Here is a 12,812-nt window from a genome sequence, read left to right on the forward strand (position 1 = left end):
AAATCATTAAATAAACATCTTTCTCTCACTAATGTAGATACTAATTTAGTCCAATCACATTTCTGTCTGCCAACAGGAAGTGATGAATCCAAACCGAAGGCTGAAATTAAAATATCTTTTACTTTTATCATCCCTTCTTTTGTTTGAAGCGTCACCGGATGAACCTGATTGTGTTGTAAACTGACATCATGTTACAGGATTTCTGGGTAATGAAGTTCAAACTCTTGAACAGCTATGTGTGTTACAGTAAAAGCAGTATGTGGGTAACATTTCCACTTCACACAGTATTATCTAGTACTTTATAACAGCAACGATTAGTCAATTAATCGATTAGTCAACAGAAAATGAATTGCCAACTATTTTGATGATTAATTCTTTTGAGACATTTTTTAAGAAAAGATACTAATATTATCTGGTTCCAGCTCCTTAAAGATGAATATTTACTGGTTTCTTTAGTCCTCTATGATACTTTGTGGACTGTTGGTCGGGACAAAACAAGACATTTGAGGTTGCACCGCTGTCTTTGGGAAGCAATGATTGACATTTTTCATAATTTTCTGACATTTTATAGACCTCATACAACTAATCAATTGAGAAAGTAACTGAAAGATTAATTGATAATAAAAATAATCATTTGTAGCAGCTGAAGTGATTGTATTAATTCAAAATGCTGTGTAAAACTCTCCCCGTTATATTGTTAAACCTGCTCATACCTGAGTGGCTCTGTACAGTGTGTATTACCAGAGTGGGATCATGGAGCTGCTACAGTAGTGAAGGATCACGGTGCTGTGTGAAGGACAGGCAGAGCTCTGCTGATAAACATCCAGCCCTGAGAGCCAAGCACCAATAAACAGGCCGAACTAGACAGACTGAACCAACTTAACAGGCCGCTGTGCATCCAGAACCAATCTGAGGACGTTACCCATCATTTGTCTTTACACCTGCTCTGCCTGATCTTAGACACACACACTGGCCTTTAGGAGGACTGAACTCTTTTTCATAAGTGAATCTGAGTTTGTTTATTTTATGAATCTGATATTCAAGGCAGATAGTCTTAGAAACAGTCAACTTTTGCTTCTGTTGTCTGCTTACGCATGACAGAAAAGGGGAAGAAATGTCAGTTTTGCCCATGTTATCCTATCAAATTCATAATAAACACTAATTCTAGGCAGGTTTTGAGTATGTAGTGTGTTCAAACTACATGTGACTACAGAGATATTCTGACTAAAAAGCCCAAGATTTTACAATATTCTCCCACAAAGAAAAGCACAAAGGGAATAAAGGAGCTACTCACAGCTGGACAAAGTTAAAAGTAATCATGGATGGTGATGAAACGGCTCCAGGAAGACGAAAGAAAACAAAAGTCTGAAGTTGCAGCTTGATTTGCTTTTTACATTATATGTACACCATAATGTGCCACTTTGTAGCTCTACTCCACTGCACTTCAGGACTATAATGTACTTTTTTACTACAATACATTTATTTCACAGTTCGTTTAGTGACTTTAAATATTAAGATTTTACATATAAAGATCTATTTAACAACAACTTCAACATACAGTTGGATGCATAATTATAAATCAAATTCCACAGAAGTAAAATGCTATTTACATATAATGTATCATAATATAATGCTTTTCTTCATAATAATTACATTTTTTACTTTTAAAGTACATTTAGCTGAATACTGAATAATACGTTTTGCTGATTAGTACAATTCTAGATGCAGGACATGTCACAGAATATTTTTAAATTGTCGCATTTCTACTTTCACTTAAATAAAGAATCTGATTACTTTCTAAACCAGAGTATTGCCTGCCAGTCAGAACAGTGGCTTCTTCTGAGGTAAAGTACTTTAAATGGCCTGTAGGGGGCTGCTCATAAAATTATAAGATATTATTCACAAAATAACAACTTTTGTAAAATAAAATAACTACTGACCCCCCCCCCCCCCCCCCCCCCCCCCCCTCCTTCTGGCATTGAGAGTAATTACAAAAACACTGTCGACACCTGCTTACGTCATAGGCTACGCTGTTACCTGCTCCGTCACTATAGTTGCAGCTGTAAAATGGTGGATAAATTGTTTTGAGCTTCACACAACCCCAACGAAATGACTTTTTTCACTATCAGAATTTGATCCATTCAGTCCGATAACATTTGGAAAGTCTAGAAGAGCCACACGATTAAATTATTTTATCCCCGTTCAAGTTAGCAGAGAGCTAACAGGAAGTTAGCTCTAGTGTGCATGCTCTGCCCATAGAGCATGCTCAGTATGCATTCATCCAGCCAGAGAGGGAATGTCAAACCTGATACCAGATTAAAAACTCTGCATACTGTGAAATACAGAGAGATTTATCTGGTGCTGACGGGCTTAATCTGCATTGTGTGAACTCGTTTGGCGAGAGGTTGAAATGTAACGGATGTTCATTTATATGTAAAAGTTCCAAACTGCAGGTTTAACATTCTGTGTAGTTCCTGTTTCTGATATCAATACTCATCCTGTTGATGATCGTGTTGCTTCTCCAAACCTTAATTATAAACTGCTGTTTTGTAAATTAATAGAAAGTAAAAATCCAACAATATATAAGCAGAGTAACTGATTTTTCAACATACATTTATTGCTTGAACTTATTTCTTATATTTTGTATCAATGTCCAGATGACACATTTTCTTGCAGTAGAAAAACAGACTTTTCCTTTTTTTTTTTCCTGGAGATGTGTGTGTGTGTGTGTGTGTGTGTGTGTGTGTGTGTGTGTGTGTGTGTGAAGGCTGACGTCTGACTGATGTCCTCTGAGGAAAAAAAAAAAAAAAAGCGTCTCACTGATTCAGATGTCGGGCTAATTCCTGTGTAGTAGCTCAGTGTCCCGCCTCCCCAGGGAGACTTAAATCAGCGTTTCTGTGACAGGACTTCTGAGTGGCGGCGACGCCCCCAATCAGCACCTAATAATAACCCCACTCAGCAGAGGTCAGCCCCTCCCTGCGATAAAGGGGCCCCGCCGGAGGAGTTTCCTCTGCTAATATAAACATGTGATGCAAGATGTTCAGTGGTGACCTCCATGTTCAAGTGATTTTTGTTGGGTGAAAATGTAAAGGATTTGCACAAACTGATTTTTTTTTATTAGGAGAGGGTGACTTTTAGCAAAAAAAAGGGAAATACAGTGTTATGACTTCTCCTAATGAGTGTTTCATCTTAACTCTAAATTGATTTAATATAAACGTAACTCTCTTTGTATAATAATCCATTATTAGGACTTCATTAAAAATTAAAAAAAATTCAGAGAAGCATTAGATTATAATGATAATGATAATCAAACTGAACATTTACATGACTTTTCTAAATGAGTTAAAATGACTTCTGATCAAAGATGAACCAGTGTGCTTCACAAAAATCGCCTGATGTTGTTTACAAAAGTGAGTTTCGAGCACAAAAGATGCCACAAAATGTAATAAATTCATGATTATCATTAATAAAATGTTGTTTTGTGCAAGGATATTTCTCTTGTTGTTGTTGTTGGAGGTTTTCTGAAAAACAAAATGCATGTAAATAAGATAAAATATAAATAAAACATTTTTTTTCACTCTTCTTTGACCATGGTGTTGATTGGATATCAGGCTAATCAGAGTGTCCACTTTGAATCAGGGAGACTAAAGAACTTAAAAGGGAAAAAAAATAATGTAGAATTCATAAGCCATAAAATCCTCTTCTTCAACGATGCTTTGCTACTTAAGAGTTTTGCAATGACATAAATAACAAAGTCTGGTAGGTTTTGGTTGCTAATGTTGGCTGATATTAGCAAACTTAAAGGATATAGCTGATGACTTTCTGTGTTTTTTCTTATTGTCAACAAATCTCAAGTGCAGAGTCAAACCAACAATGAAATGATCTACCAACAAGTATTATGTGTGTTTATCCAAAGTCTTGTTGTCCAAAAACTATTAAACATGTCAATGAGTCACTCTGCTGCACAGGATGACATGTTCCTTATTACCCCAAAAAGACCCAGACATTGTAAATTTGTCAAAGAAGTTTAGTAGAAATTCAAAACTTTGTGATACATGAAGCACAACAAGCTAGCAGAGTGATGTCAACAGACCTTCATCCTCATGCATGCGCTGTGGCCTCTTCCTGACACGGAAATACTGTCCGGAGAGTGAAAACTTGACTCTGTCTTTAGTCTTAAGAGCCGTTTTTAAACAAACTAACATGACTAAACTCTTCATAATAAAGGAACATGTCACCCAGTGCAGCGATGTGGCTCACTGACATGTTTTTAATAGTTGTTTTTTTTTTTTTGCCAACAACAGAGGCCTACAGCACAGAGGTGAGATATATCAGACTTTGGATACACACACAATACTTGTAAATTGTTAATTCAAAAGAAATATACAAAATAAAAATCACCAGACTTTTCCTTTAAAGGTGCAGTATGTAGAATTTAGTGGAATCTAGTGGAACGAACGTGGCAAAAATGGAATATAATATCATAGGTATGTTTTGTATGTATTGCGTTTTTGTTCTAATGAGCCCTTTATATCTACACAGGAAGCGGCTACTCTTCTTTCTGCCAACTCTGTTCCATTAGATGCCACTAAATCTTACACACTGCACCTTTAAGACTGATATTAGTGTGTAACTGACATTAATTACTGAAAAAAAAATCAGTCTGTTTGCTGATTTTTATGACTTTTCCCTACTTGTGCAGATGTTACCGTTTCATCACATCAGATATGAACATTTCAGTCGTTATATCACAAAAGTACAAGAAGAATTAAGCAGAAATTACAAAGTCTCATTAAGGGTTTTTACATACCAACCTAGCATCAGACATGTGGATCATTTAGCCCTTTTTGAGGTCTAAATGTATTTTTCTGCCTCCCTCCAGTAGAAGCTCTGCCTCAGAGCAAATAGCTGTGGAAGAACAAACTCATACTTCTCTTATGAAGGATTGTGTACGGAGGAGAGAACTATCTCAGCAGCCTCATAACATCTTTGTCAACATCTCAAACCTCCTCCTCGTGTGTCCGCAGCTCTGATGTCTGAACAGACAACCTGACATCTGCATGACTGAACAAAGAGGAGTAATGAGCATCAGATGCTAACCTGCTGTTCTCAGATTCCTCCATACAGGAAGCTGTTGACCCGCTTCTTTAGTTTAAAATGCCTCCTTTTTATATATAAATACATGAACTCAAGTTAAACTTTTTCATACATCTTTGTGAATTCTCCTTCATTTTAAGGCTTTAGCCTCATCTTTTGTCTATAATTTTAGGATAAGTGACTCCTTTAGAGCTGAAAGAAAAGTATTCGGCAACTATTTTGATTGATTTAATCATTTCAGTCATTCTTAAAGATAAAATACAACACTTCTCTGCTTCCAGCTTCTTAAACATGAATGTTTTCTGGTTTCTTTATTCCTCTATGTTAATAAACTGAATATCTTTTGGGGTTGTGGACTGTTGGTCAGGGCAAAACAAGATATTTTAGGTTGCATCTTGGGCTTTGGAAACAGAGATCGACATTTTTCACCATTTTACAGACCAAATCACCAATCAGTTAATCAGGAAAATAACCGACAGATCAATCGATAATGAAAATAGTCATTAGTTGCAGCCCTGAAGTCCTGACATTAAGAACATTGTGGTCTAAACGCAGCGTCATGTTTACACTGTAGTCATTGCAGTCAACTAGTGAACTGTAGCTAATAGCAGCCTCACAGTGCAGCTGTCCAGTCATGATGTGTCAGTGTTTGTCTTTGTCCACAATAAAGTAAAGTTTCTCACATGATGATGTGAAATATCTGCAAATAAGAACAAAACAGGCTCCAAATAATCACTGATTGTTGTTACTGGAGTCATAAAACCTGCTTATTGTTTTGTCTTTATAAGATTCATCATATCTCTTCTTCACTTATTATCACACTTATTTCACGTCTGTTTAAAGCTCTTTAAAAGCTGATAAATAAATCACTTTCTACTTTTAGGTAGATGATGAATTTGTCTTCAACCAAATTAAAATGATCCATCTGAGGAGTTTTGATTGAAGGTTTTGTGGTTTTTTAGAAAGAGTGAAAAACATTTTCCACACTGAACAAAACAATTAATAATTACTCATTTCTAGTGTTTTCTTCATCATCCGTGATTTAAAGTAATAAAGTGATATTTGTGCTGAACACTTTAAAGTTATGACCATCTTTTTTTATGGCAGGATGCCTATTTTCCATTTTAAATGGAAAATTCCATCATTCCATCAACAAAAAACTTTGTCTGATAATATAAATCATTTGTCAAGTTTGTGTATTTGGAGACTTTACCTGAGCTGAAACTGTATCCAACATGAGAAGATCTAAGATTCATGACATTATTAGTTCAATTCAAGAAATTTGACTTTAAAAAGTAACTTGACAACAATAAACAAGTTACTGTGTTGTCCATATAAGTGTTTCTATAATATTATATCCTAAAATCTACCTTTCATCTATGACAGCAGTTCCTTCCTACAGGAGGAGATAAATCTGATGAGTCACAAGATGATTAAAGCTCGTCACACAATATTATGTTTACTGTTTTTCTGACTTTTTAATTTTTGCCCCTTTTCTTGCAGACTGTCCATCACTTGAACTCATTTTAATAACAGAAGTTTCTGGTCCTCAGACCTTCATCAGGCTTGTTTGTCTGTATGAATTTTTCCAGAGTGAGTTTTTGATCTCACACACCTGCCACTAAGACCTTTTTATAGTGAGCAGGAACTTTTTTGAAATGTGCCTTTTTTTCCTCCTTGTGAAATAATAGATTTCAGTTCAGTTCAGATCTTTATTGTGGAAGAGGAGATTGTCATTACAGCAAGGCACAAAAACATGAAACACAACCACAATAAAACCACAATAATATGCAGAATAATAAAGGATGTGTGTTAAAAGCAAAGACACAAGAATAGAGATCAGAAAAATAGCAGATTTTTCATCATTTCAGGTTTAAATGAAACAGTCAGAGGAGGAAAAAAATCTGTGATGATGCTTCATTTTTGGGGTTAACAAGCCACTATTCTGTTTAGTTTAGGCAACATATTTTAGTAAGATCTTCATTTAGAGACTCATAATTTGTCTGTGTAACTAATTTTAATTAACTTTATTTTTGTCTTTATTCAGAAAATTCCAAAAATATTCCTTTAAGATCTAAATTATTCAATAATAATGTGCTTCCTTTTAAAAAATATATACAGTAATCTAATAAAGAACACATTTCTCATAAATAAAAATACATTTAGTTTGTTTTATTGAAATGTTCAACATCAAATATTTACATGGTGACATCTTTCTTCATCCTGCAGAGCATCAAAATGAAAGAATAAAAAGCCAGGCTGAACGCCATGCAGTTACAAGCCAACCTGCAGTATAAACTTTTATTCCGCTTTTGTGTTTTACTCTTTATCAACGAACAACATGAATAAATTTATTATGCGTTGTGGTGCAGGCGTCCACCCCGCCGCCTCCCACTCCCACAAATCTACTCGACCGGCACAAACTGCAAAGCCACTCTAGTCACCTTGAAATTTCCTCTGCTATTTTCCAATTAAAAGCTTAATAGCCCTGGAGACGGGCTTCATGTGGGGAAGTTTACCGTGCTCTTATTCTCTGTAAGCCGCGCAGGCTCGGATCCCATTATTTGCTTGAATAAACCTTTTTTACGGTCAGAAATGGGCCCCGGCTTTGTCCGGTGTTATGTTTCAATGCCCTCTATTAGTCCAGCAGAAGGGACATATCAGCATCCTCGACATAGTTCCCAAAGGGCTTTTTATACATGTAGAGACCTAATCATCTAAGTTATGTACGGTTGCGTAAAAAGGTGCGAGAAGGCAGCGCGCGTTTTGTCAGAATTAAGGCTCAAAGCCTGCAGGCCTGCAGCCAACAGCTGGCAGAGGAAATGGAAAGACAAAATGCTCTGACTTCTTCAAATCTAAATTGAATTATACGTGATCTTTGATTTCCATATTGCTCCTGTTATTTCCTAAAAGTGAGGATATATATCTGAAATGATCCAGATTAGAGGATAAATTAGATAAATAGAGCACAAATTGAGTGAAACAGCTGTGTTTGGACTGTGGACTGAAGGTTTACACGTATCTTCTGGGCGTTTATGCTGCTATTTTCATGTTAAATGGTTTTGTTTCATGTTAATTGTTATAATTAACATTAAAATGCTATGCATCATGTTTATAAAGTATTTATAAATTGGTGCCAACAGGAAATGTTGCAGTTTGTCTTTAAACCTCATCTGAATGTTTCAATGGTTTGTTTCATGCAAGGATTCAGTTTCCATTTGAATTTGGACTTAATTTTTAATGTATTTATGAAGACATGATGTCATATTTTGCTTCATGTTGAACTGTTGGACGTTTATGTATCTTGTGTCAAAAAAAAAAAAATCTACAAATAGCTGCAAATAGAAAAAGCTCTGAGTGACTCTGGCAGTTTGTTTCATGCAGAGACTCAGTTTTCCTGCACAAAGTCTTAAAATATACAAATCACAGGCCTGTCCCGCCTTTTCTGGGACCATTTCTCAAGAAAATGTTGCAGCTTTGTGGAGATGTAATCTGTCTTTCAGGATCAAGTCTTGAAAATCTCCAAACTACTGAAACTACACAGTGATTATTTGTTTCCTCTTGACACAAGTGTTTCTCTCGTCATTAAACACATCGTCCTGTTTCTAAAAGAAGCTCAAACGTGTGAACCTCAGAGGGAAACATGTTGTGTTATCTGAACCTTGCTGGCAGATTTTTTTTTTTCGCCTCACATGGACATTTCTTGCAGCGTGCAGGCGCCTTGACGCGAGTGACAGCGTTTGGTTACTCGTCTCCATAAGAGCGTGTCAGCCTGATGCATATCTGTGCTGTCAGCCGGGGGAAAGGTGGATCCTCCACTACAAGCCTACACCTCTTATCCTCATCCTGTCATGCGTGTAGCAGAGCTGCTCCATCCAGCCCCATCTCTCCTGACAACAACACTACCGCCCCGCCTCACCTCACAGCAGATGCACTTGTGCGTCCTGGAAAACACGCTGCGTCCGACAGAATGAATGGCTACGGGTCCCCCTACCTGTACATGGGGGCTCCGGTGTCTCAGCCCCGGGCCCCGCTGCAGAGGACCCCCAAGTGCGCGCGGTGCCGGAACCACGGCGTGCTCTCCTGGCTCAAAGGTCACAAGCGCTACTGCCGCTTCAAGGACTGCACCTGCGAGAAATGCATCCTCATCATCGAGCGGCAGCGCGTCATGGCGGCGCAGGTGGCGCTCCGGAGGCAGCAGGCCAACGAGAGTCTGGAGAGCCTCATCCCGGAGTCCCTCAGAGTGCTGCCCGGCATCGGCATAGCCGGGGCCGGAGAGGGGAACCAGGGAGCTCCGCCGAGGACAGAGGAGCTGGAGCTGAGGTGGAGCAGCACGGAGCCGACGCAGACAGGAGCACAAACCTGCGCAGGTAGGAGGATGATGAAGAGGAAGGCTGCAGGATACAGTTTGCTTTTAAATGTTTAAATGTCTGCTGAAGCTTTGTTTTTATTTGACGGAATGAAAATAATGAAATGTGACAAAATAGTGCCATTTTATGGAGTGATGTCCTCTTTTTTTTTGGCAGGAAAGACAAATAATTTAAAACTACAACTAGTCTTCTACTGGTATTATTACTGATAAATACAAAATAATTTAATAAATAAATCACAAAATGTCACATTCTCACAGGATTACCTCACCAATATGTTTCACACACAAAAAATCAAAAAAGGAAGTGATGTAAAACACATTTATAGATTAAAAGAAGTAACGATTTAAAAATTAAAAAAAGGTAACAAAGACTGAGATTTGTATCTAATCTGCACGTGACTCCTGTACAAACAGTTTTTGGATGCGATCAACGTCAAAGTGTGAAAGTATGTTGAGATTTTGTTGACATTTAGTTCCACACACGTTACCCCCAAAACACATTTACCTTTTACATGAATATTGTGTTATTTTGGAGTGACGTCATTACTGATATATGAAGGTTAATTCAGGTCATTTTTCATTTTTTAAAAATCACTAAAAGAGATTTAATTGATGCTCAGAGGAAGAAAATTCACACAAGAGACAAGAATGACTCAAGAAAGTAAACAGATAATTCAAAATAAAACGTTGTGTTTGCTTTTTATTTAAAATATCACAGGACATGTTAGAATATAATAAAGTGTTTGTGCGAAAGGTGAAATAAAATATTGTTTTTGATAACACATTTACAAAACATCACCCAATAATAAAAAGGGAAACAAGGCCTAAAGATGACGTGTCCTCATGATAACCATGAGATGAATTTATAATGTGAGATTTCACAGTTCTCACTGTCATTTATTTGATCTTTAAAAGCAAAACTTTATTTATATTATTGAGTCATTTACAGAAATGAATAGTATGTTTGAAAGCTATTAGCTTTGGCAGGATTTGGAGGCTAATAGTGTTATTTTGTAATTATCAGAGTATTAAAGGAGACATTACGACTAGTATTTAGATTTTCTGCGTTTATTATTGGACATTGTATTTGCTCTCTTCCTTCAATTTTTTCTTTAAGGGGTGATTTTTATGTAAGAAATATCAAATTTTGTCAATTGCTTTGTTTTTGGAGATGGTTTCATTTGGATGCTGTAAAAGCCAATTTATTCCACCTTGTGCATTATATTCTATAACTCAATTTCAGCACCTTTTCTTCTGTTTGTTACTGAGAAATTTAGTGTTTATTTACCTTTTTTCTTATTCCTCCCACATTTGGAGATCATGCAGGGTTTATTTTAATCAGTACTGAGATATTCCCACCTGCAGTAGCTGTTTTTTTGTTTGTTTGTTTGTTTGTTTTTTTCTCTTCATCAGACTCCACTCGGTTGCTTTTTGAGACTAAAACAGTGGGACACAAGGCCCGAGCTTCACCTCAGCCTGACAGAGCAGAGAGAGCAGAGCGCTTTAAAAGATTACAGTAATCAGCGCCGGACAGCTTGAATCGAATGTAATCGCCATATTTCTTGCAGGAGGTCAACTTCAGATGAAATGTTACCAAGCAACAGGCGATCTGTTTGCCAAATGTGGTCAAAAGGCATCGACGCCAGATTCCTCAATGACACACAGTCAGCACTTTGTGTTAACAGCTTTGCAGAGAAAGGAAGAAAAAAACAAAAAGTAAATCCACATAAATAGCTGTGCTGGAGACAAGTTGACAAGCGATTAATTGTATGTTTCCTTTTTTCCTCTTGAGGAGAACTGAGACTGGCCTTGCTTTGAATTAGAGGAGTAAGAAGTGCAAGCCAGCGTGTTTCTGAAGTTAGATTAGTCTCCTTAATTCGTTTTTAATGCTCCAACAGCTTTGCGGAAGAGGAAATATGTTTCCTATCTGTTTGTGTCTTGACCTTTTTTGTTTCTTTGGCTTGCAGAGCCGACAGATGACGGTCCTGATGAGGTGTCAGGAGGGGAGAACGGAGAGAGCTCCAGTGACAAGGAGCAAGACCCGGTCAGCTCCCCTGAGGGCTCCAAACCAAACTCCTGCTACACCCCTGAACCTCCAGGCACCCCCTCCCACCCAGAGGAGAGCCGCTACAGCCTCCCTAAAGGCGGCAGCACAGAGAAGGAGGCCAAAGCCGAGAGTCCTCAGAAGTATCCCGTCAGCCCCGGAGAGCAGAGCGTGTTGATTGAAGGCCTCGCCGGCTCCATCAACCTGCCCTTCAGCCTCAGAGCCAACCGGCCGCCCCTGGAGGTCCTCAAGAAGATCTTCCCCGCTCACAAGCCTCCTGTCCTGGAGCTCATCCTCAGGGGATGCGGGGGGGACCTGGTGGGGGCCATCGAGGTGCTGCTGTCCAGCCGGAGTCCTGACAGTACTGGCGCGCACCAGCAAGCCGACCCGCACCCAGACGCCCTGGTGCTGCCCTCAAACGGACACCTGTTCGAGCACACCCTGGGCTCCTACCACCCAGTGTCCTCTTCCGCCAAGTGGTCGGTGGGCTCGGCTTTCCGGGTGCCCGAGTCCCTCCGGTTCACATCCGACTCATCTTCGGGCGTGGTGTCCGGCCCGCTGGGTGTCCCCCTGCAGCACCCGTCCTTCCCGCAGCCCACGCGTTACCCGCTCATGCTGCGCAACTCTCTGACGCGCAGCCAGGCAAGCCCCTTCGTGCACAACGACGTGACTCTGTGGAATACCATGGCGCTGCAGCAGCAGTACCAGCTCCGCTCGGCGGCCCAGTACGTGTCGCCTTTCTCCCCCGCAGCCCCCGCGGGCCCAGGGGGGACCGTGTTTCGCAGCTCAGCCATCCTCCCCTCCAGGCCTTCCGAGGAGCAACGCATCAGCATCCAGGAGGAAGGCTGCTCTCTGGGACCCAAATCCGGCCTCTACTCCCCCGATGAAGACTACGAAGAGCGCTCCGACTCCGCAGACTCCCGCATCCTGAACTCCTCCACCTAGAACAGACGCTGATGATGGACTAATGCAGCAGGGAGAACCAAAAATATATTGTGATGGACATCCAGTCTGTGTAAAGTGGGGGGTGAGGGGGAGGGGGTGTCTTGTTTGAATTGAACTGTGTCAAGCAATCACCCTTTTGATAAGGTGATGTTAATCCTCTTTAACATCATCCTTCACGCTTTCAAGATGTCACGTGGACTTGACCAAAACGGATGAATGTAGCAGACTCACGTTGTTTTGACAGTCTGTCGTCATATTTCCTGTAAGCATGTTTAGTACTGTGAAAACTTTCGATGTAAGGATCACAACTGCATGTCAAGAGTATGCCAAATAAATCTGAGTAGTCCAAATGGA

The 12,812-nt window shown here is 39.4% G+C and overlaps 1 protein-coding gene across 1 annotated transcript; it reads left to right on the plus strand.

Annotated features, from left to right (window-relative positions):
• Positions 1 to 7,269: 7,269 nt before the first annotated feature.
• Positions 7,270 to 12,812, plus strand: dmrt3a (doublesex and mab-3 related transcription factor 3a). Its single transcript, XM_067571601.1, has 2 exons — positions 7,270 to 9,467; positions 11,437 to 12,812. Exons 1-2 carry the CDS (start codon positions 8,873 to 8,875, stop codon positions 12,456 to 12,458), a joined length of 1,617 nt encoding a protein of 538 aa, XP_067427702.1. The 5' UTR covers positions 7,270 to 8,872; the 3' UTR covers positions 12,459 to 12,812.

This window comes from Thunnus thynnus, chromosome 2 (assembly GCF_963924715.1).
Source record: "Thunnus thynnus chromosome 2, fThuThy2.1, whole genome shotgun sequence".
NCBI lineage: Eukaryota > Metazoa > Chordata > Actinopteri > Scombriformes > Scombridae > Thunnus > Thunnus thynnus.

Coding starts and splice junctions, on each gene's coding strand:
- dmrt3a (XM_067571601.1), top strand. CDS start 8,873: ATGCATATCTGTGCTGTCAGCCGGGGGAAAGGTGGATCCTCCACTACA. Junction 9,468..11,436: donor AGGAGCACAAACCTGCGCAG/GTAGGAGGATGA, acceptor TTTGGCTTGCAG/AGCCGACAGATGACGGTCCT.